Here is a 23,073-nt window from a genome sequence, read left to right on the forward strand (position 1 = left end):
CAATTTGAAGCTAGGTACCTAAGTCTCCCACTGGGGGTCTGAGCTCATCACCTGCAGAAACCAAGCTCCCCTTTGGACCCTTGAGACAAAACAAGACGGCACTGCACGAGTATCATGCAATCAAGTCACTCTCCATCATCTGCCGAGACTTGGGAGTGGAAGCAGACTGACACGAAAAGCCGCGCCTATTTAGGATGTAGATGGGTACGGTACGGTATGCGTCACTCGCGGGCCAGTCACCCGTGATTAACTGGCAAAACTACATGATACCTGCTTAGTATGCGGTGTCCTTCATTAGTCGTCAAATTTTCAAGTGAGCATAGTTTGCCTTGACGCTCTTGTCCACCTTCCCTGCGTGGCACACATTGTTCCTAGTCTCGGTTTGCAAACTACAAGCGGTGAAGAAAGAGTAAGGTCGTATGGATGACAGGAAGAAGTATCAAAGTACTCCAGACGAGCGGGATCTTAGATATTTCTGACTTTGTACGCTTTTATTGGTACCCAACACTTTCTTATTGTCGCTACAGAGTAGGCTCGCATGTTCCATCCTGCAAGATAGATATATTGCTGATCCCACTGCCAAGAATAGTGTCTCTATCGGATGCTGCAAGAACCATCAGACCCTTCAATGTGATCCAACGGGCATCCAATACAGCCCTCGGTCACTCTTTAGGAATCCGTGGCGCTTCTTCTCACTGTTGCACGGAGTACGAGTCTTCAATAAAACCTCCATTACCTTCTACTACTATACCATCGCCATGAACTACTGTTCCAACGATGTTCCAGGTAGTCTCCAGGCGGTAACACAAGTCACTGAGGCATTGCTATTCAAGCCATGGGCCTCCACTGGAGGGACAATAATGTTCCATCTTCCTGAGGCAAAGGAATCAGAAATAGACCGGAACTGGTGGAAGGCGCAAATGTCATGGTGGCCTTCCTCCCTTGACGCAACACACCACTGGTGTTTTCGTTCAAGTGGCGGCGAAGACGACGCTAGGAATCGGCACTCAGGATCTCCTATTATTCGAGGACAAAGCCTCCTAGCTTCCGTCTCGTTGTCGCCACTCGCTCCCCTCTCATCACAGCTCCGATGGTGCTGAGAGTGGCAGCTCAGAGAGAACGTAATTCCATGTTTCGGTTGAGTCGCCGAGTTGGAATTGTCTCCTAGCCTTTAAGGATTCGGAGAGATTGTCAGAGATCGTCGATATACATCACGGCCAGGTGCAGGAAAGAATTTCAAGGATCCATGCAGATCCATACCTCAATTTCCTCATGCTGTATTCCAAACTAATGATTACAGGACTTCCATTCGCATTGATATAAATCTCATTTCATTTCCTGCAGCTCAGCCCTACCAAGTCATTCTATCGGAGCATTAATAAACCACCCCTGAACAGGTTTCCATTTTCGTCTCTGTAGCGCTGGCTCCGCCCGCTCTAAAAACCCCGAATGCAAAGCGGCAACCGCGAAGGATGAAGGATCCGATTGACTTCCTTCCTTTCGCGGGACAAACACATGGCTGCCACGAGCATGCTTTACGTGGGGTTTCGGAATAGGATTCAAGCCACGTCTATAATCATTCATGCTTTATTTGTTCTAGAAGCGAAAGTTGCCGTTATACTAGTCGATCGTCTTTATGCGCATTGCGCTACCTCCTCCATTTCTCCCCTCCGCATACGCTCAGGGCGCGCTCTGCGGTGGTACTTGGACTTATCTTGCCGAGTAAATAAACAATTTCGGCATATATTTGTGCCTGAACTGTTCCCATTAGTTCGTGGATGTCCTTTTTTTCTTTCTTTTTTCTTCTTCCAAACCGTGGTTTTGCCTTGCTCAATTAAGAATCTGCTCCCCTGTCCCGACAAGACGTACATGATTCCACTCTTGCATGCCAATTTATCAGCCATGCCTTTCCCTGATATGTAAAGTTGCATTTGCTAGTTTTTGATTAATCTCTAAGGAAGGGAGGAAGATACGAGGAATATAGCTTGAACTTAAAGCCTGGAAGCATCAACCATTCCATCTCCTGCTTCCCCTAATCCCGCCTTAGTTGGCGGAAATTGGATTACTGAGATATATCACTTCGTCTTTGATGTTCGCTATGCTCGTGGTTGAGAAGCTAGTGCTGGTTTTGACTATTTATTAGTCTCTTTTCGTGGGGGGCAATTGTTTACCAAGACCCCATTTTCTATCTGGTATTCCTGGTTGGTTTCAGGACAAGAACGAGCACAACGGGTCCATTGAAAATGTTATGAGCTCATATTGTTGGGTACAAGCAAGATTGCTAAAAAGATCTGATAGAGAACGAAAGCGAAGATACTTTTCGTTTGCAGCTACGTATAAGTGACTCCCTCGCTGCAAGTTGTGACTGCGACCACAGTCTACCGCCCCCTGGTACCTCAGCCCTACTTGATACCATCAACCATGATCACCATCTCACTCTTTGGTGTCTTAAAAGTGATCGCTATCAATTTCAACTGTTACACTCGTCAACGGATCAACAATAGTGACTGAAGTGTAGCTTTTAAATAAACGGAGCGTGCTCCCGAAAGCCTTGAACAAATCCGATGCAAAACCTTCTACCTCCTCGAGCTCCGCTTTGAATCCGAATGTATCTGGATTTTTGACAGCCGAAGCATATGGTCCAACACAAGCTATAGCAATCAGTGCGCGGGCGGGGTGGTTTCGAGGCAGTTTGGCAACATCTCGAATATGTTGCGGCAAAAGCGCATTCCGATTAGAATGCATCTTTGAGCGCATTGTCCCAATAATAGAATCAAACGGGCCCATGATATCCAGCCGATCAGCAAGTTCGAGGAAGCCAATGAGCTCAGTAATTATCTCTGCACTACCGTCGCATGCTGTGGGCAGTACAATCTGTCCAGTGAACATCCACTGTACGGCAAGATAGAACGGCTTCTTCTTGACATCCTTCAATTCCATCTTCTGTTCGTTCCCCTCTTTGAAGTTTCCGTTGAAGGCACGGTCAAAGAAACTCGAGGTGCTGCATACAATCTTCTTTGGGAGAGAGTGTTCCACGCCGTCCACGCTGATGATGACTCTCGATCCTTCCAAGCACTCGTTCATCACGCTGCTATTCATTAGCTCGTTTTCTCGTGACAACTCTGAGCTTACAGGGAACTGACCAGATGAATTCGTCGGCAGGCAGATCCTTAAGGAACTTCTTCGCTTCCATTTTCTGGCGTTTGGCATTCGGTTCGTCGGAGGCGGCGCTTACTGTGTGGTTGACAGCATCAGGCATTATGGGTATTTTCTGCTACTGTATGTTAGTCCAGACGTAGAAGCCACGAACGGTGGAGATGTTGGGAAGATGCCAGTTCGTTTCCAGAACGTTGACAAGACGATCGCTCTCTGAAGACTACTTCGTCACACAATAGATCGAAGGCTTGGACTTACTCAAAACTCCTCCTTGGCGAGCGACTGTACTCGCATTATCGGTTCCTAAACAAATGCGTCTTCTGGTGGATTTATCACCGTTGCTAAGACCTCGTTTGTGATGTTGATGACGGTTGTCACGTGTGTGAGTAGAAAGTAGGGAGGTGGTTCCTTTCTCTACTGGATTAGGAAGGAATGAAGCTCATGACAATGATCAAACTGAACACATTATTATTTAGTGCAACATTTGTTCAGGGCACACATGGCATCTCCAATTTTGTCGCTATTGCACCAATGAGAAATTGTGGCGTTTCTAACTTCTATTTTTGGAAATATATTCAGCTTGTTCTCAACGTTACCCTCGGCGCGTCAAGTCCGTCAGCCCTGGCTATGATACGAATACATCACTCAGTATTCACATGTCTAGCAATCTATAGTCCGAGTTTCGATCCTCGTTCTCACTTTACGTTATCCTTGATTCATGCTTCTGCGCTCTTTGGTATTTTCGCGGGCCTATCCGTCTTCAGCCGTCTAGAATTATGGCATCTGATCTAGATAAACGATTCGTAAACAGTGTCAACTGGAAACTAAATGGCCAGATCGCATTCTTCTCATGGCCTGATACTATTCCTCCCCAGGAAGTCCCTGGAGACATACTTCGCGAGTCCGACGTAGCTAACAAGGAGATCATTTTTCGGGATTTCCTTCCCGTTCAGGAAATGCAAGTAGCCAAGGGAAGCGCGCTCTTGCAAAAGCTGAATGGTCTCGCTCCTTCTGTTGCTGCAAATTTCGAGCTGAAGGGAGATCTTGTGAAGGATTTTACGTTGAGATTGATCAACGGTGAGTCCTCCGGATTTCAGAAAACCATTATATAACAACTGGGCTTGCTTGATTAGGATTTCAATCCGAGCCCGTGAAAAAACAACGAGAGAGATATTTTCCGTAGTTTCACTGCAATACGCGTTATAGAGAGCTGCTGATTCAACTGTCTTAAAGGGGGTCACTAATCTCTGCGTAGGGGAGGATTCGCCAGAGGATTCTTACTTGGCTCTGAGCTATTGTTGGTCTGATAAGTATCTGACCTATGGCACAATTGCGACTGAGCCATATGGGTCTGATGTTATAGTTCCATTCAATGCTTTGTTATTCCGTAAGCATGCTCTTCACTTTATCAAATGGTTTAGATACCGCCTTATTGGGGGGCATTCTCACTTGCCCTAAGTCCATTCCAAAGTTTACTTATATCTATGAACTTATCCTGAACGGCTCCTAGAAGCAGCCATTTTTGAAAGGGCTACGGCCAATGAAGGTCTCTGGATTGACCAAATTTGTATCAACCAGAGTGACAAACTTGAAGTACGAAAAGCTATTCCGGCCATGGCGACTCTTTACCAACATGCTCGGGCTATTATAATAGCCATAGAGGATGTTGAAGTGAGCGAAGAGGAGCAAATATTTCTCAGGAAATTCATTCCCGAGTTTGAAAATTCCGGGAAGACCATCTTGGAGCGACCATACTTTGGACAAAGACCTCCATATATGCATGAGAATCCTATCTTGAGGGGGTTTTATGACAAAATCTGCTCCTCTAGGGTATGAAGTTTGATTCTTTTGATATGAATTTCGCACCCATGATGAGCTACCGCTCGACTTTACACTTTTCTTGAATTTGGACAGTCAGTACTGACGCCAACGTGCGCAGTGGTTTACAAGAGCTTGGTGCTCCCACGAGATGCGGCTCGGGCAGCGGCACATCTTTATGATTCCCTGCGCAACACCTGGCGGCCGTCGTCAAGACACTATACTATCCTTCTCCAATCAGTTTATGTGGTATTTATCAAGCCTCTCTAGCGAATTACCAGCTACTAGTAACCATCTAAGGAAGGTTCGTGAAATGGTCAAAGAACGCTTCGATATACAAAAGGAGATGGAGAAAGTTCGACGCATTCTGGCTGACAAACCGGCTGAACTTGATGCGGAGGAAAGCTATACACTTCACATTAGGGAGGTGATGGAGTTAGGATCTGGTGGAGACCCAGGATTGGAAAAGGAGTTAAGAGCTTGTGATGCTCGATGTGATAAGATATCTATCGTATTGAATAGTGTGGGAAATGGCTTGAATCTCAAAAGGGATGGCAGTCCGGAAGTTCTGAGACGCTATTTCTCAGATGATGAATGCTACCGTCAGCTGTTCACACTAGCTTTAGCAGCAGGAGATCCACTTGCACTTTGTTGTATGGGATCACCTCTAAACACTGGAAAACGAGACTCATCTTGGATGTGCCGTCCTAGCGTCAGTACTCCTCTCCTATTTGCGAAATAGTAGACCAATATATCTAACTAAACTTCTAGCCAAGAGACACGGGCTCAGCACCAGAGAGCACACCTTTACCACACCTCGTGACAGATAATATAGCAATTGACGATGACCCCTCATCCCACTGGATCCAACTCCCCGGTTTCCTTCTCAGGGAGGATTCCAAGCCCTCCCAGTCCTGCCTCACAACAGCCGTTTCCCTAGTCGCCATCAGCCGAAAACTTGGCCTGGGCCTTCCACCCGGATACCAGTCCAGTGGTCGCGACTGGGGTCCTGGCCCGGAGTATCGTTTCTGGAGAAACCAAACAGACAGAGAAGATGCCAAACTCTACCGCTTCACCATGACCGTATCATCAATCTTGCACTGCCGTCCCAAATGGATGTTAGAGACTGCAAAGAACTGTGGTTTTCCGCCGAATCATTATGTTATGTGGAAGAAAGATGCCACTGACTTTTTCGGTGAAGAGTTTGAGCAGGATGAGTTGAGAGGTGGGGCATGGGTGGAGAGCAAGGCGGGATGGACGGGTGTGGACAGCCTGTTGCGGTTTGCTCTTTGGTTGGTCACTTGGGGTCAGGAGACAAGCCATGCTTCATTTATGGGGATAGAGGAGCTTTGGATGCCTATGATTTTCCCACGGGACGATGGAGGAAAGGTGCTGGTGTTCTCCGACCCCATGCTCTCAGATGACGATGATTTGGCGATGGTATTTGAGGAGATGGCGGTATTTGTACCGAGTTGCTTGATGATTGACGGGTACGAGAGGCTAGGCAGGTGCTGGATTTTGAACCATGCGAAGAAGGGTGTCGAGTTGTCAGATCAGCTGGGAAAGATGAGCATCGGAGGACAAATAAGTATTCCGGATGTGTTGGTGAGGAAGGCAAGGGCGTTCAGTGATGTTCCGTTGACTGCAGAGGGGAGTGGATGGAGAGAGGTGAACCCAATTAAGGTATATGGGTCTGGGTGATTCGACAAGCAGCAGAAGAAACATACTTGCTACGTCTTGTATGTCGTTCCAACTGGAATAGATCAAAGATTTCGAAGAGAAAGAGAAACCCATACAGGTGACTTCCATCCAAAGCCATCACGATTTTCCTTAACCTGCTGCTCAATCCGGACAGAATACTATTTTCTAGTCACGAGGAAAACGCATCTTGCTGGGTTGAACGCAGCAAGGGAATATAGACCACCCGAGAAATGGGAGATACGCAAGTAATATGACACTTACCGATCGAGACCTCGCAGAAGGAACAAATATAACTCGAATCTCTCAGTTAGAAGTCGCTGCTTAAAAGCTGATTAATTAATTCATAAGTCAAACTTATCATAACAAGCCAAAACCGTGCTTGCTTCGGGAAGCAGCTCAAGGCCCTATGCCACGCAAAAGCGCCCAAAGCGTATCTTGTAAATACAAAGGAAGCATCATATGATTAGGGTTATACCAAATGGCGACCCTGTATGTGTTCAGATGATGGACTAAAATTGTACTCCGGGCCACTGTGGGGATGGGGATAGGAGTTCCGCCCATTCTCGACATCGAGCTCATGCGGTCCATCATACATGTCCACTCTGGAGTGCGAATTAGTATTAGAAACCATTCTTTATGGTTATATACAGCATACCTTAGTTCAGCCGAAACAACAGCATTCAGTGGCTGGTATGTCGTCTCTTCTAGCGGTGACGCAGGACTAGGTCTATCCGGTAGAGGTCTCCTGCCCATCGGACTACCATGTCTTGAAGGACCCCCGGGATTCGAATCCACGGACGAACTAGTGAGATGCATATTAGGTATCACAATAAGCTTGCTACCATCATCGATTTGTGAACTCTTCGAGCGGTCACTCTCTATCTCAAGCGCCAAGCGATCGTAAAACTCTTCCGGCGCTGCATACCTTGTGCCTCCCAGAGCATTAGCATTCGACTTTGGTGGGTCTGGCGGGTAAGTTGTCGCAGATGCGAGAGAAATATGCCCTGGCATGTGTGTTGAAGTAGCGTCTTGCATATTCTGTTGCACAATTTCCCCCAAGGTGCGTTGACGGCCGCAGAGATAGATAAAGGCACCTGCGAGGACCAGGACTGCCACTCCACCGACTGCAATCCCTGCGATTGCCCCAGTCGAGAGAGCAGGTTTTGATACAGCGGCGGCTGCTGTTGGAGTGCTTGCGGGTGTTGTGGTAGCCGTGTTGGTAGCTGTCGTGCCGGACGACGATGATGAACAGATCGATGTAGGTACTGATGATGATCTCGAAGATGCACTCTCTATCGGGAATGACTCGCCGGGGCTGAAAGCTATCGTGGCATTTTTGGCGTACGCTTTTTGGATCTCAAGTGTTTGCGTATCATTCTATATTGGTATTAGTAGCTACTACAGGGTGAAAGGAGAGAAGTACTTACAGGATTGATCACTCCAACCATCTCGTCATCAATACATGCCCCGGGAGCTGAGCAGTAGAAAAACATGGGAGCGGTATCGTTGATCTGAACCTGAAAGAAGGGAGGCTGTGGGAGTATGACATTGAGAGGGTGAAAGCCACCCCAAAATCCAACTCTTCCAGGCCCGCTATAATCATACGGTATACACGGGGACTCGAAGTTAGCTCTCGCGACGGAGTGATTTTGAGGATAGAACCGGTACTCTGGGTCAGTTAGCGGAAGCGTTTGAAGGCTTGCCAACGACTCCAAGGGCAGGAATTACTCACCCACGACATCGCCAATGTTTGCTATCACCATATCAGGAGTAAAGATGAATCCCGCCTAAGATACAGTGTCAATATCTGGGCTCTGATGATGACCTCGAATGTACATACTGCTCCCACAGAAACGGTGTGAGTTGGAACCGCTGAGGAAGAAGTTGTTGAGCCTTGAGCACGCCCATGACAAACTAAGCTCGTCAAGGCAAAAAATAAACATAGCAACATCACTTTGAAAGCTGCTACTATGGCGAGGAAAACGAGGGCTCAAAAAATAGGTTAGGACAATCACTCACCCGGCAGTTGACGACATTGCATTTCCTGCAAACGAACAGGGCACCACCTCTGAAATAAGAATGCCTTTAACTGTTCAAAAAACAACCCTAGTATTGTGCGACAGTCGGACTGCTTCCGCAGTGAGTCCCCGTATGTGGTTACCCGGCGCTGAGGTCAAGCAGGCCTAGACTACGCCGTCTACTAGATTTAGGTTTATAAAAGAACATGCATCTCGTTCTCAAGTGGGACCATAGACGCTACTTTGGTTCAGTCCTGTGGATATATGTTGCCAGAATATTTTCAGAGACAGGGGTTTCAGTTCGTGGCAGCTCAGACAAAATAGATAGAAATCTCACAGCCTTATTCCGCAGCAAACACACTCCGACAATCTACATGCCACGAGAATGAAGCTTATATCAGTACCACAGAAGAAATTTGCAAAGGTTGAGCAATTTTGCTGGATGTGTTGCTTGTATTGCAATAGTTGCCTACTGGGGTTTTATCTGGTTGACTTGTAGTATAGAATAGGACGAGACACTCCAAGTTGAAGTTTGAAGCTGTCATTGTCTCACAAGCTTGGGACCGGTGTAATAACCGAGAAACTTCTCAAATAGATTCAATGAAAAGAGAATTGAGGAGTTTCGGGAGCTGCGGTTTTGTGCAAGCTCATAAGAAACTTGAAACGAGAACGCGGATTTTCGATTTGGCTCGAATCGGGTCTATAAATCTTTATGCTATCTTCTTCGAATCGTGCCATCTACTGGGCTTTCCGAGATAGCATGCTGCATTGCAGATGCACGAACGCAGCGATCCTTGGATGAAGCTCCATAGAGTGAAGCAAGAGATCCAGCCTATTCCGACACTGATGGAGGGCATGTTTGCCACAAGCCACCAGCTAGGGCTGCATTAAAGCAGGCAATACCCCGTAGATCGTCATAGCTTGAGAGGACGAAGCAGGTGTACGTAGTTAGGTATTTGCTGTTCGATATTTCATCAACGTTCAAAGGTCTTCTGAATGGGTTTGGCGGCCTTGTTCTTAAGTCAGTCATGCTCACGATTGATAGTAGTATATTGTAACGCACATCAATGAACTTCTCCAAGTCCTTATCCAGATTTGCAAGGTCCTCCTTCCTCTTCTTATTGTCCGCAATAAGCCCTTGCTTCTTCTTCAGCAATGCTTGTCTCTGTTCTTCAAGTGCCAATCGCTCTGCATGTTCATGGTCGATCCGAGCAATCGTCAAAGCAACTTCATCTGCACCTGCGTGTTCTGGATGATCTGCCAAGAACTGGTCTACCGGAATCAGAGGTAATTGCTGGTATTTGTGACTGTGAAAACCGTTAGCTGTGGTGTTTGGCCTTTCTTTGCAGACTTGACCTACTCGTATGACTCGCAAGCGACAATCTCTCCCTGCAAATGCCTTTCCTCATAGTATAGGTTCTGTAGTGCTAAATGGAGCCTGTCGATCTCTTGACGCGCTTCAGCTGTCTGAGCCTTTGTCTGTCTTGCACCAACGTGTGCGTCGCGGTGAAGCCCTCGTAATTGAGCTAGGTATGTGATAAGTAGCTTCTGCTGTTTCGAGATCTGGAGCTGGAAATCGGAAGAGACTGGGGATGTTGGGGGGTGCTGGACGCCAGATCCAAGAGCGCAATTGCGTGATCGCAGGTTTGCTTGGAGATTTCGAGTGTCATTTTAAGAGAGGGATCGGTGACTGTATCGTCGACGGTCATGTTGGAGGACGTTGAGCTTTGTATTGCGAGTATTAAGGCGTTTTGGCTCTGGGGTGAGCTTGCACTTGCATCAAAAGAGTAGAGTCTTGGTTCCTGGAAGGACGACAGGGGTACTATAAGGTAAGCCAAGCCTTCTTTTGATTGGCTGCTAAAAGGACCCTAATTGAGTATTTTGACCCCTCTACCAAGCGAGCTAAATACATACCTAGGTAGGCCTAGGTAGGCCTAGGTATTCAGGATAGAACGAACATCTATGTACAAGACAAACAAAGGTGACTTGAAATATCTTCCTTATTGCAACAAATGTAGCTTATTGTCTCGGTCAATACAATATAGTCTAATCTCAACCCCCGAGAATGATTAATGGCTCTGACATTTGCATCCGACAGGGATAGCTGAAATCTTTCGACGATCCACCTCTGTGCTTCTGATCCCCCACCATAACATTCTTTCAGATCTAGAATACAATCCCTAGCGGCTAGATAACTGTATTGCAAGTGACCCTCGAAGTGATGCATCTTGCGAGGGTGAAGTCCCAGTGCCCTAGCAGATTGTTGGTCTAAATCATCCATCTAGAGCAGCATTATATCCTAGTGCAACGAATACTAGGGCAACCGTTGCTACAAGGATTATTTTGGCGCCGTGTTCTGCGGTGAAAGATGCTATTTTCAAAAGGTCAATCAGTCTTTTCAAGTATATGTTCGTGAAAGAAGATCTACCGTATTATCTAGAAGTTTATACATTAGCAGTATATAGCAAACAAACTCGGAGGAAGGCGAATATAGGTAGTAAGCATAGAGAAGTTGAGGCTATAAGTGGGTGAAATGTAGAAAGTTGTAGTCCTGGTGGTAAGTGGGCACCTGATGGAGACAGCCTCGTGTTCAGCCTCGCCCCTGCACGATTTTAGGGGGATCTTATCAACCGCCAAGGTTGCCGCCCGAAACGTCACCGCGCCCAAATACCCTCTCTACATGAACCCTTCTGACCACTACGCATCCTGACACGCCCGCGCCGTTGCTAATAACTGCATCCGACTTTTGATTCACTCACTCCCAGTGGCACATTCTCCGATGACCGTCCACACCCTGTGATCAACCCCACAAACATATATTCTGCGTACCCTTGGGCACTCCATACTCTTATTGGCAAAGTCCACACAGCAGAATTGCAGGCACCATGGACGATATTATCGATACATTCGTGGCTTTCACGGGGGCGACCCCAGACGTTGCGAGGAGGTATCTAGAGATGACGGACAACAACAGTGAACAAGCCATCCAACTCTACTTCGACTCTCCCGATCTTGCCTCTGGCCTAGGCCAAAGTACCCAGCCATCTGCACCATCTATACCATCTTCTACGCGACCACAACCTCGAGCTGCCAGTGCCGGAAGAGAAGACTCCAAGGGAGTTGTGCATTTAGATGACGACGACGAAGACATGATAGATCTTGACGATGGGGGGCAAGCCACATCCGCAGCAGCTATAGGCCGAGCAGCGGACTACGAAGATGACGAAGCGATTGCTAGGAGAATGCAAGAAGAATTTTATGGGGGAGGTGATGCATCTGGCGGTTTGGGTGCAGATGGTGTCAGGGCACCTATTGGGCGTACGACAGAAACACTTGTTGGAGGACATGGTGGCGGAGGCTGGGGCGCAGACGATATGCAAGCAGCAGTCGAACAGCAGATGAGGAATCGCCTGGCTCGAGTACCAGGTACGTATATATTCATGAAATAAAATCTGTCTGCAAATACTGACTTTCGTAGGACGACCAGGCGTTTTCAACCAGAGACCAGTCCCATCTATCTGGGATGAATCTGCTGATGCTACTACACGCCGTCAAGGTCTTGCTGAAGCTACTGGTGGTGGTTCTGAAACATCAAGCAAAGCTGCGCTGCTGGCGGAACTCTTCAGACCCCCGTTCGAGCTTATGAACCAAATGGCTTGGGATGATGCTCGTGATAAAGGAAAGGAAGATGCAAAGTGGATACTGGTCAACGTTCAGGATCCTTCCATATTCGACTGCCAACAATTGAACCGTGACATATGGAAGCATGATGGCATCAAAGAGGTGGTCAAGGAAAACTTCATCTTTATGCAGTATTCAAAAGACGATCCGCGAGGAAGCCAATACATTCAATACTATTTTCTCTCAAAAGATAGTGACGCTGCATACCCACATATCGCCATTGTCGACCCACGTACCGGAGAGCAGATGAAGGTATGGTCCGGACCACCAGTACCTAATGCTGGGGACTTCCTCATGCAACTAGTGGAGTTTTTAGATCGCTATAGTCTTGATGTCACAAAGAAGAATCCTGTGGCCAAGCGGAAACCCGAAAAGCCTAAATCCATCGATATCGATCGGCTTACAGAAGAGGAAATGCTCGACCTTGCCTTACAGAACAGTCTTGCAAATACAGCTTCAGCTGGTCCGAAAGAACATGACCCAGATGATCTCACGAAGAGCTTTGGGGATGCGAGTAAGGGCAAAGGAAAGGAGGTTGATAATGGAACCGAGGAAGAAACTGCTGGACCCTCGAATGGTCATCCTGAGGAGGAAACATCAGAACCGTCCACATACTCACGAATATCCTCCAACAATCCTCACGTCGAACCTGCGCCGGGACCTGACGTAACTCGGGTCCAGTTTAGGCATTCTACGGGACGAATTGTACGAAGATTCCGGGTGGACGATCCAGTTCTACGGATTTTCGAATGGCTAAAGGCAGATCCTTTGGAGGGTAAGGAAGGGGTTCCGTTTGACTTGACGGGTATGGGCAAGGACTTGGGAGATTATCTGGAGGAAACAATTGAGGATGCAGGTCTGAAGAATGGCACTGTCATGGTGGAGTTCCTGGAGGATTAGAGAGAGGGAGAAAGGGTTTTGAAGTGAGAATGTCCCACCGGTTGATAGACATTCTCCTTTGTTCCGTAACGGTAAATGGCCGTACCCGCGGCGGCATCATGGCATTTATGACTGGCATACTGTGCCTCCATTTCCTCTAGCCCTGGCTTTGGCGTCCCTCACTGCATTAGAAGGCACTCCTGCCGTGGCATTATTGAGCATGAACATGAGTATAGAATGAATGATGAAATGCCTGACAATTAATGGCACCTTGATATGACCTTGTGGCTGGATCGCATGTGAACAAATCCATTCGCGTGAGGTGGACGGCTGTTTACTCACCGACCCCTGAAATCAACACTCACTGGGCGAATAGGATTGATTGGACGTGGACAAGCATCCTAAAATCACAACAACACATCCCGCCTGTAATTCTCCTAGAAAAAGCAAAGCATCGCAATCCAACGAAAGCGTATGCTTGTCTTATGTTGACAGACCCCTAAATGCTGTTTATTCTCGACCTCAATCCCTTCACTCTGTAGACCAGTCGCGCCCACTTCCCCGGATATTCATGAAACAAGGAAGCCGCCAAGTCGTTCCTGCATTCCGAGCTTGAGCAGCGACGGCCGTCTCGTTCATTCCAGGCTGGGATGCCCTCCCTTTCGCTTTGCCTGGGCCGTGAAAGGATATTTAGCAGCTCCAGCCCTTGGTAAGAACTAGAAATCTCTGATTTCTGGTCCAATTCACCCTCATTTATCGATACCATACGCTTTTATACCCCGCGATCACCACGTTAACGACCTGCCGCAATTCTTGCCCTCAGCTTCTGACCGAACATCTCGATTCCTGTTTGAAACACATCTTCTTGCTGCGTATCTTTCTACAAACTCGAGGAGCAGCCTCTGCGGTAAATCTGCCCAGAGTTCTTGACAACCTTCAGCGGACCGACTGCACCAATCACACGAGATTCTCGCCTTATCACCCCTTACAACTTGATTGGTAGGACACAGTCTGGCAAGATGTCAAGCGGAGGTGGTATTATGGGCGGTGTGGTAGATCCGGAGACGCTGTATACCAAGCAGAATTGCATAGGTATGCTGTGAGAGGATCACCTATCTTCGTACCCCAGTGCTGACCGGATCTAGGTGGCGGCAGCTTTGGAAAGGTCTACAAAGGGTAATTTCTCGTCTCCCATTTTCGTAAATGGTATCATACTGTAGCTAACACAATAGCAGAGTAGATAAACGTACCGGGCAAGCTGTCGCTATCAAAGTAATCGACGTCGAAAATGCAGAAGATGAGGTGGAAGATATCATACAAGAGATCTCCATTCTGTCCGAACTCCACTCTCCATATGTTACACAGTACCACGGATCATACTTGAAGGGCTCCGACCTATGGATCGTTATGGAATTCTGTTCCGGCGGGAGTTGCGGGGATTTGATGAAGCCAGGGCTCATCAATGAGGAGTATATTTCGATCATTATCCGAGAACTACTACTTGGTTTAGATTACCTGCATGGGGACAAAAAGCTTCATAGGGATATCAAAGGTAGGGTACATCTATGCCTTAGAGCTACGTGAGCTGGCTAACCCTGCCGCCAGCTGCAAACGTTTTGTTGGGAGCCAACGGTCAAGTCAAGCTGGCAGATTTTGGTGTTTCGGGACAACTTTCAGCTACAATGACGAAAAAGAACACTTTCGTTGGCACACCATTCTGGATGGCTCCTGAAGTCATCAAGCAATCTGGCTATGACCACAAAGCGGATATCTGGTCATTGGGCATCACAGCCCTGGAACTGGCCAACGGAGAACCACCTTACTCTGACATTCATCCTATGAAAGTTCTATTTTTAATCCCCAAGAATCCTCCGCCAGAGCTGGAAGGCAATTTTTCCAGGGCATTTAAAGAATTTGTCGAGTTATGTTTACAGAAAGACCCTAGGAAGCGACCTTCTGCTCGAGACTTATTGAAGCATCTATTCGTTCGAAAGGCCAAGAAGACCTCCTACCTTACAGAGCTGATTGAGCGGCATGAAAGATGGGCAGTGCACCATAAAAGCGATGGAGATGATGATTCAGATGACGGGCGAGATGAACTACCGCGGACAGCACCTATAAACGATGACCTGTGGGATTTTGGGACCGTACGACCTGTTGGAGGTAGAGGAGCAGGTCGATCCGGGTTGAATACGATGGGGGAGTCCGCAACGAATGCGAGATCTTCAAGATCCTCTGAAAGTGAAGATGATTATGCCGAACGACCTCACAGTTTATCTCCAACGAAAATGAAGGACTCGGGATATGTCTCCAGTGCAGATACAGTCAAAGGATTGAACTCTCCTATAACCAGCCAACCGAGACAGTCATCACCGCAACGACAACCTGTTCCTAATATGCCACCTCAATCGCCTTCAAAAGTCCCACTGCCACCTTCCCCAGAAAAGCATCCAGCGGCAGGGCCCCAAACACCAAGAACACCTCAACACCAATATCTTCCCCAACAAGCGACGGAATCTCCAGATTACGATAGAAGCTTACAGGAGCAACTGCAAAGAGATATGGGATTCTTAAACATTGGAGCAACTCCTTCCCCTCAGCCGGCGAGGTCACAATTTGCCCCGTCGGCCATCCAAGCCCAAGATTTCCAAACCAACGCAGCTACTCCACGACTTTCAGCCCAACAACCCTTACCAAAACTTGGGCCTATAAAGTTACCTGAAATCCCGCCGTTTCGAGGCCAACCCCTACAGAAACTTACGAACCAGCCGACTGTACCAGCGAAGCAACAAATGCCCCCCATGACGCAGCCTCTCACTTCCCAGAACGTAAACCCACGTCAGCTTGCCCAGCAACCACTTCCCGCTCTTCCTTCCAAACTTCGTGAAAGCACCCCTTCGCGAGAAAGCCTCTCCTCTGAATCCTCCCGAACACCGACGACTATGCCCTCTCCAACTCCCGCTAGCCCGACTGGTGAACTTGATGCCCTCAACGATGTTATTTTTCCAGCTCTCGAGGAAGCGCTGAAACGTCGCCAGATACGTCTCCAGCAGGCGTTTGGGCGAACCGGCACTACCCCAAAGCAACAGCGAGCACAAGCAGCACATGAAAAACTAAGGAAACTAGTTTATAAATTAGCTCACGTCTGCAAAGAAATCGATCATTGGGACAAGCAGGAGCCGGTTGGCATGGACAATGGTGTGGACGTCTTCTTGGAAGGGCTGCTGGAGGAGATATTAGTGCGTGTTGAGCCTGCCGATGACGATAATGATGATCGACGATGAGATGAGATAAGGTAGAAATATGACAATTGTTTATTATGGATTTCTCGGGCTGGGGAGTTTTCGTGGTCATGGATTAGGGATCTCTGTTGGTGGACTGGATTGACTGGAAGTCTGTAAATACCCTAGAACAATGATGAGCATTGCTCTGAATGGAGAGTGTATTTGCATAGCAGCCTTACTGGTCGATCAAGATGCAATCACTTAAGTTACTTGTACATATGAGATTTCAGGTGGCGATAGGTTACAGGTGGAGACGTCCTAGTCTGCCTATCTATTAACCCCGAATTACCCTGAGTGCATGAGGGCCCCAAATATTCAACATTGTGAAGTGAGAGCCATAAGTGTCTTGAATTGAAACCCTCGATATTGCTATTTAAGGTAATATACGCCATTCCGAGCGTGCCATAACAAGCAATATTCTTTGTCCTGATTACGTGTGAATAATCACGTGGTATGAGCTAGCCTTGCAGTGGCCATTACCTTATTGCGAAGTCAACAGGCAAACGACGAACACGAATCAGAACAAGTCGTAATATAATCATTGCCTGTTGACGATGTTTGATTCTCCTACCAGTTTGCTCTCGCCATAAAAACTCCCGTTTTCTCTCCTCCAGAAACACCAAAACGTAATGAATTTGCTGCCTTTACAACGAAATTCAATATCAATCTTGTTAAGATGTCCGCTGAGGCCAGAGAGCTCGAGCTTTGTGGCAAAGTGGAGATGCGCATAGCACTCGCCCAAGACGACAAACTTGAAGGTCTCCTGAAGACGTACTTGCCGCCTCTGCTGCTGAAGTTGACTTCCTCTTCTGTTGACGTGCGCAACAAGGTACCTATCCTCGCCAACACGTGACGCTGCAGGATTCTGACTCTTTTGAAGGTGATATCAATATGTAGCCATGTCAAGATTCGGCTTGCCGGCAACCAGTACGTTGAGATATTATCAAATCTGTATGTTGACTGGTTGGCTGACTTTTTACTAGGGGCATTGTCCTCCCCGTGGCGACCCTCCTGAAGCAATACAAGGAGAACGCGGAGTCTGCTATGATACGACACTTTGACCTTCTTTTCATACAGCAGAGTGTGGGAAAACTGTCTTCAAAAGTAAGGCAGTCTAGAAAGTTGCTTTCTCTAGGCCACGAAGTAGCTAACGATAGTGCAGGAGCAAATGGACCTCCTGCCAACCATATTGCATGGACTTGCCAAGGATGCTGGCAAACAGACCTGTGCAACACTCTTCAATCTATTCCTCCGCCTGCTACCACGTCTTCGTATACCGCTGCGGGGAAGCAAAGAAGACACAGAGCTGAGACAACAGCTCGGGCTCGACGAGCATGTTGAAGATGCAAAATTCGTGGCTTCATGGTTTGGGAAGCTTGTCCTTTTCACCGTCGTACGCTCTATAGCATCTGGGGTAACTTGTCCTGGACTCACTGTCCAAGAATATGAATTCTTGACATTGAGTGGAAAGCAAGAGACATGGGACCCAACTACCGAAGAAGGACTAAATCTAACACAAACCAAAATCGGAATCCTTGCATTCTTGGCTAGCGGCGCTTTTACAGATGATGAGCGATTCTTGCCAGCTTTATTTGCGTCTGGAGATACCAACTCTCGAATTTCCAGCGCAGGGGATGACATGCTGAAACGGTCAACTATCTCATTGGAAAATCCCGAGACCATTGAGAACCTTATGGAGATCTACTTCACACTGAAACCGGCTCTTCAAACTAGATTGCTTGTTCTGCTCAGTAAATCGGCCATTTCAACAACATTTCCTCGGCAAATTGTGAAGATCGTGCAACAAGCAATTCAGCCAGATGACAACACGAATCTTCCCGCAAAAGGCCTTGAGACTGTAAAATTTAGAAATGCGTTGTTCAATTACATGAATTGGGTATCACGCGTAGGCTCTGCTAGTGATCTGGAGCAGGTAGCTCCTCAACTAGTTGGGTTCCTCCGAAGCTATATTGAAGATCAAGGCTGGCCCATTCCCCAAGATAAGTCTCAGGATGCTGCCGCCTTGCGAGCACTCGCCTATGAGACTCTGGGTTCTTTGGCCAAGACCACCCCTTCCATTGTTCTCAACGACGAGCTGTCACTTGTTAAGTGGCTTTTCAGATCCTTGACAGAGGAAGGTTCATCGGAAACGCTCTTCGTAAGTATCGAGGGGGCTCTGTCGAGTTTACTAGGTGTCTTTTCTGTGCAGCTGGACTCAAGCTTGAAGTATGAGTTGCGTTTGCTGCTGCTTAAGTACATGACTTTGCAAGAAGGCGAGGATGGTATTGTGAGAAGCGCTCGATTCTCCACTGTTCGTTGGGCGAATCGATGCCTGGATTACAACGACGTCGTAGGGCGATGGATAGATATTCTTGCGCTCGGCGGACGTACAGACGAGCGTAGTGATGTGGTCGAGGAGGGTAAGAAAGGCCTTGTAAGTTATCTTAGCTACCCTGGGACTTAGCAGATACTAACTCCGTTTTTATAGGATCCATATTGGTATCGACTCTTAAATTCTTCTGCTACTTCTTCGGATTGTCCCATCCCTGTTTGGGCTGAGATGGTCAAGGTATTTTTTACCTCGCAAAGTCTTCTCGAGAACTCCACTGTCGCAAATAGCATGAAAACTGGCATGGATGTCGATTCGGTATCCGTGTTTGGCAATTTTTCTGGGTCCAAAATCAATGCTTTCCCAGCTGCTGTTAGTTACTGTCGTAGAATGCTGTTACTAGGGGCATTGGAGAAGTCTGAAGTACCATTCAGCATTGATGCAGATTGGGAGCGCCAGCTAGACGTTCTCTTTCGCACTGACAAAGAGTCTCGAAAGGCCATCAAAGCCTATATTAAATCTGTGGATGAAGATGCGCTGTATATCTACCTCACAGCCGCCTTCGAAGGTATGTTGAGGAATGATGGGAACGGTTTTGGAGAATGTGGCAAATGCTTCGTCGAAATAGCTTCCATTTCACCTAGCAACGTTATCGGTCGTCTTTCTGGGCGAGCTGTTGAACTTTTCAAAGCAATTCGATCCAACAATGTAGCCACAAGATTTATTGCAGCACAAGCATTTGGCATGCTAGCTCCACATCCAACAGCTAGCGGCGAGTCTATCCAGAAGTTGATAGAAACTCTGCGGGACGATATAAAGCCGTGGTCATCGGCAGTGGGCGCTGATGCGAACAGAGTACATGGGTCAATCCTTTCGCTGGGCCATATCCTTAGTCGAGCTTCCTACTATGGCCGGCTCGAAAGTGTTGACAAAGCCGTTGTTGAGGAGAACATCTCGACTCTGCTGGTTATTCTTACAGGTGCTAAAGATACGTCTACGAAAGAGGCTGTGTTTAACGCAGTCGGACAAATCAGCGCCTCCGGTGTTCTTACAGCTACAAAAATAGACGAATCTTCGACGAAAGCGACTGGTAAGCAATTCTCAATATCGCGAGGTATCTTCCCAAACTTTAATGCTGATTCTGCAAGTTGTAGGCCTTATTGATTCATTGACAGCAGAAGCTAAAAAGGGTAACGAGAAAGCAATTTCTGCTTTGGGGCGGTTATCCCTTGTCTTTGATGAGGATGAAGAGTCCGGGCCACTGTCGACCATCCTTACCACACTATATGGACTGCATGAACTGAAACAGGCCGAAATCCATTTTACTGTTGGAGAGGCTCTAAGCTGTGCTGCTGCATGTTGGCAGTCTGACGTTCTTCTCCTCAGCCTAGATGTTGCTTCCACTTATGAAGGACGGATGAAGCGGCGAAACACTTTTGCGACAGTCCTGGACAAGCTATTAAAAGACTGCAAGACTACAAAGCCGTCACTGAAGAAAGCATCGGGCATTTGGCTTTTTTCTCTGATTCAAAACTCAGGCCATCTTAGTGAAGTTCAATCGCGTTTGAGAGAATGCCAAGCTGCATTCATGGGCTTGCTCTCAGCACGAGATGAACTTGTTCAGGAGACAGCAAGTCGTGGTCTCAGTCTTGTCTATGAGCAAGGTGACAAGGAGCTCAGAGAGAAGCTAGTCAGTGACCTCGTTGCATCTTTCACCGGTTCTAGTGCACAACTCAAAGTTGACCAAGAAACTGAGCTATTCGAGCCGGGTGCATTACCGACTGGGGATGGGAACTCTGTCACATCATACAAAGATATTATCTCTTTGGCAAACGAGGTTGGTGACCAAAGCTTGGTATATAAGTTCATGTCTCTTGCAGCAAACGCCGCTACATGGTCTACTCGATCTGCATTTGGGAGATTCGGGCTCAGCAGCATCCTTTCGGAATCGGAAATCGATCCTAAGTTATACCCAAAACTCTACCGCTATCGATTTGACCCCAATCCCAATGTTCAGCGTTCGATGAATGACATCTGGAGTGCCCTCGTTAAGGATTCTAGTGCTACGATCAATACTTATTTCGACGAAATCCTGGCGGACCTCTTGACTAGCATCGTGGGAAAAGAATGGCGAACACGAGAAGCCAGTTGTGCCGCTATCGCAGATCTTATTCAGGGGAGAGAGTTTGATAAATATGAGAAGCATCTTCACGATATATGGGCGGTTGCGTTCAAGGTTCTGGACGATATCAAGGGATCTGTCCGTAAGGCCGCTATGTCTTTAAGCATGGTGCTGACAGGCATCCTCGTGCGACAAACCGAGGCTGGGACATCCTCAAAGCATGCACAATCAATGCTGAAAGAAGTGATGCCGTTCCTTCTTTCCGACCAAGGAATGCAGAGCTCTGCGGAAGAAGTGCGAGTATTCGCTACCGTGACAGTATTGAAACTTATCAAAAGTGGTGGTAAAATCCTGCTGCCTTTTATACCAAACCTGGTCGAAGAGCTGATAGGTCTTTTAAGCACGTTGGAAGCCGAAGGGGTTGACTATGTGTACTTGAGGGCCGCCCACTACAATCTCACGGAGGAGAAGATAGATTCTGCCCGTAGTACCGCGGTCTCTCGATCACCAATTTTCGAGAGTATTGAGCGGTGTCTGGATGCCCTTGACGAGCCTACCATGAAGGAACTCGTCCCCCACTTGGGAAATGCCATCAGGACCAGTATTGGAATGCCGTCGAAGATTGGTTGCAGCGGTGTTCTGGTTAGTCTAGCAACCAGACATAGCTTCGTTTTCCGTCCTCATGCCGACAGCTTCCTCAAGCTGCTGGAGAAGGCAGTTTTGGACCGCAACAATGCAGTCAGTGCTGGGTATGCCAGATCTGCAGGCTACCTGGCACGTCTTGCATCTGATGATTCTCTACTGCGCCTCGTGGCATTTTCAAAAAATCTTTACTTTGATGCCGAAGACGAGACTCGGCGACAGGTTTCTGCAGATATCATCTACGCAGTTTCGAAGTTTGCTACTGATCGGTTCAATTCCCTAGCCTCGGAGTTTCTGCCCTTTGTATTCTTTGCCAAGCACGATTCCAATGAACATACAAAGGAACAATTTGAAAAGACATGGTCCGAGAACGTGGGTGGTTCGAGAGCAGTACTGTTGTACACGAAAGAAATCAACGATCTGGCTGTTGGGCGACTGGAGTCTACGAAATGGACTATAAAGCATACTGCAGCATTGACAATCGCCGACGTGGTTACATCATCAGGATCAGATATCAGCTGGTCGAATGCAGCAGCTATCTGGCCTGCCTTGGAAAAGGCTCTAGCGCTCAAGACCTTTGATGGCAAAGAAAACGTCCTCGAAGCATTTGTCAAATTTACCAAGGCCGGAAAGCCTCTCTGGGAGCAAGAGCCTAGTATCGCTGCCCAGATGAAGAAGATAGCCATTCGAGAGGCCAAACGCAACAATGAAGCCTATCGGCCTTACGCAATTACCAGCCTAGGAGAATATGCGGAAGCACGTACAGATATCGACATGTTTGAGGAAGTTTATAAAATCATCGCACCAATGCTTGAGGAAGCGACCAATAATGATAAAATGGATACGACGGATGATAGCAAGACTGGAGACAAGACTGAAGAAACGCTTGTCACCAATGGTATCTCAGCGGTGTTTAGAGCAGTGAACGTCAAGTATTCTGATCCATCTCCTCTAACACACTTACCCGACCTCTTGCAGTTGAGCAAAGCAGTCATTTCGTCCACGAGATCAACTGCCGGTACGAGAACTGCCCTGTATGAACGCAGCAAAGCATTATTCGATGGTCTTCGCCGGAGAACACACTCTCAGGGGTCAAAACATTATGAGCTGGCACTGGGGTTCTTCGAACTATTGGAAGTCGCCGGTGGATCTGGTCCTGAAACAATGAGGCTGAAGAGAGGAGAGGCTGCCGAAATGATCGTACAGGCCTTCGTAAGCGGTGTATTTGGTATGTTTAAAGAGGGTAGAGACACTTGCAAAGAGACGATGAAGGCGATGGTTGTTGAGGGGAGGAGAATTGAGAGAGCCCCTGGAGTCAAAGCTGTTCTTGACAGGGTTCTGAAGGCATTTGAGGAACAATAGATAGCGATAGATCATAATTCCAGCGACATATTTCGGTAGACTACTCTGTCCATTGTGAATAAGGGCTACAGTAGCTGGAAT

At 47.5% G+C, this 23,073-nt stretch overlaps 5 protein-coding genes across 5 annotated transcripts; 3 read left to right on the forward strand and 2 right to left on the reverse strand.

Annotated features, from left to right (window-relative positions):
• Window positions 1-2,448: 2,448 nt before the first annotated feature.
• Window positions 2,449-3,259, reverse strand: LHYA1_G000493 (uncharacterized protein; the record flags this gene model as incomplete). The annotated part of the gene is made up of 2 exons (XM_031145485.1): window positions 2,449-3,088; window positions 3,144-3,259. The coding sequence occupies 2 exons, from the start codon at window positions 3,257-3,259 to the stop codon at window positions 2,449-2,451; spliced, it is 756 nt and encodes a 251-aa protein (XP_031009254.1).
• A 6,408-nt stretch (window positions 3,260-9,667) lies between these two features.
• Window positions 9,668-10,402, reverse strand: SPBC577.04 (putative THOC5 family protein; the record flags this gene model as incomplete). The annotated part of the gene is made up of 5 exons (XM_031145486.1): window positions 9,668-9,703; window positions 9,757-10,000; window positions 10,054-10,156; window positions 10,188-10,279; window positions 10,305-10,402. The coding sequence occupies 5 exons, from the start codon at window positions 10,400-10,402 to the stop codon at window positions 9,668-9,670; spliced, it is 573 nt and encodes a 190-aa protein (XP_031009253.1).
• Window positions 10,403-11,578: 1,176 nt separating this feature from the next.
• On the forward strand, window positions 11,579-13,274 carry ubx2 (UBX domain-containing protein; the record flags this gene model as incomplete). Its single annotated transcript, XM_031145487.1, has 2 exons — window positions 11,579-12,119; window positions 12,172-13,274. The coding sequence occupies 2 exons, from the start codon at window positions 11,579-11,581 to the stop codon at window positions 13,272-13,274; spliced, it is 1,644 nt and encodes a 547-aa protein (XP_031009201.1).
• A 998-nt stretch (window positions 13,275-14,272) lies between these two features.
• Window positions 14,273-16,537, forward strand: svkA_0 (Serine/threonine-protein kinase; the record flags this gene model as incomplete). The annotated part of the gene is given in 4 exon segments (XM_031145488.1): window positions 14,273-14,345; window positions 14,399-14,429; window positions 14,489-14,810; window positions 14,828-16,537. The coding sequence occupies 4 exon segments, from the start codon at window positions 14,273-14,275 to the stop codon at window positions 16,535-16,537; spliced, it is 2,136 nt and encodes a 711-aa protein (XP_031009258.1).
• Window positions 16,538-17,213: 676 nt separating this feature from the next.
• On the forward strand, window positions 17,214-22,992 carry ECM29 (Proteasome component; the record flags this gene model as incomplete). The annotated part of the gene is made up of 6 exons (XM_031145489.1): window positions 17,214-17,386; window positions 17,435-17,464; window positions 17,521-17,641; window positions 17,700-18,971; window positions 19,026-19,956; window positions 20,021-22,992. The coding sequence occupies 6 exons, from the start codon at window positions 17,214-17,216 to the stop codon at window positions 22,990-22,992; spliced, it is 5,499 nt and encodes a 1,832-aa protein (XP_031009257.1).
• Between the last annotated feature and the right edge of the window lie 81 nt (window positions 22,993-23,073).

The sequence above is a fragment of the Lachnellula hyalina genome, assembly GCF_007821495.1.
Source record: "Lachnellula hyalina strain CBS 185.66 chromosome Unknown contig00007, whole genome shotgun sequence".
Taxonomy (NCBI): Eukaryota; Fungi; Ascomycota; class Leotiomycetes; order Helotiales; family Lachnaceae; genus Lachnellula; species Lachnellula hyalina.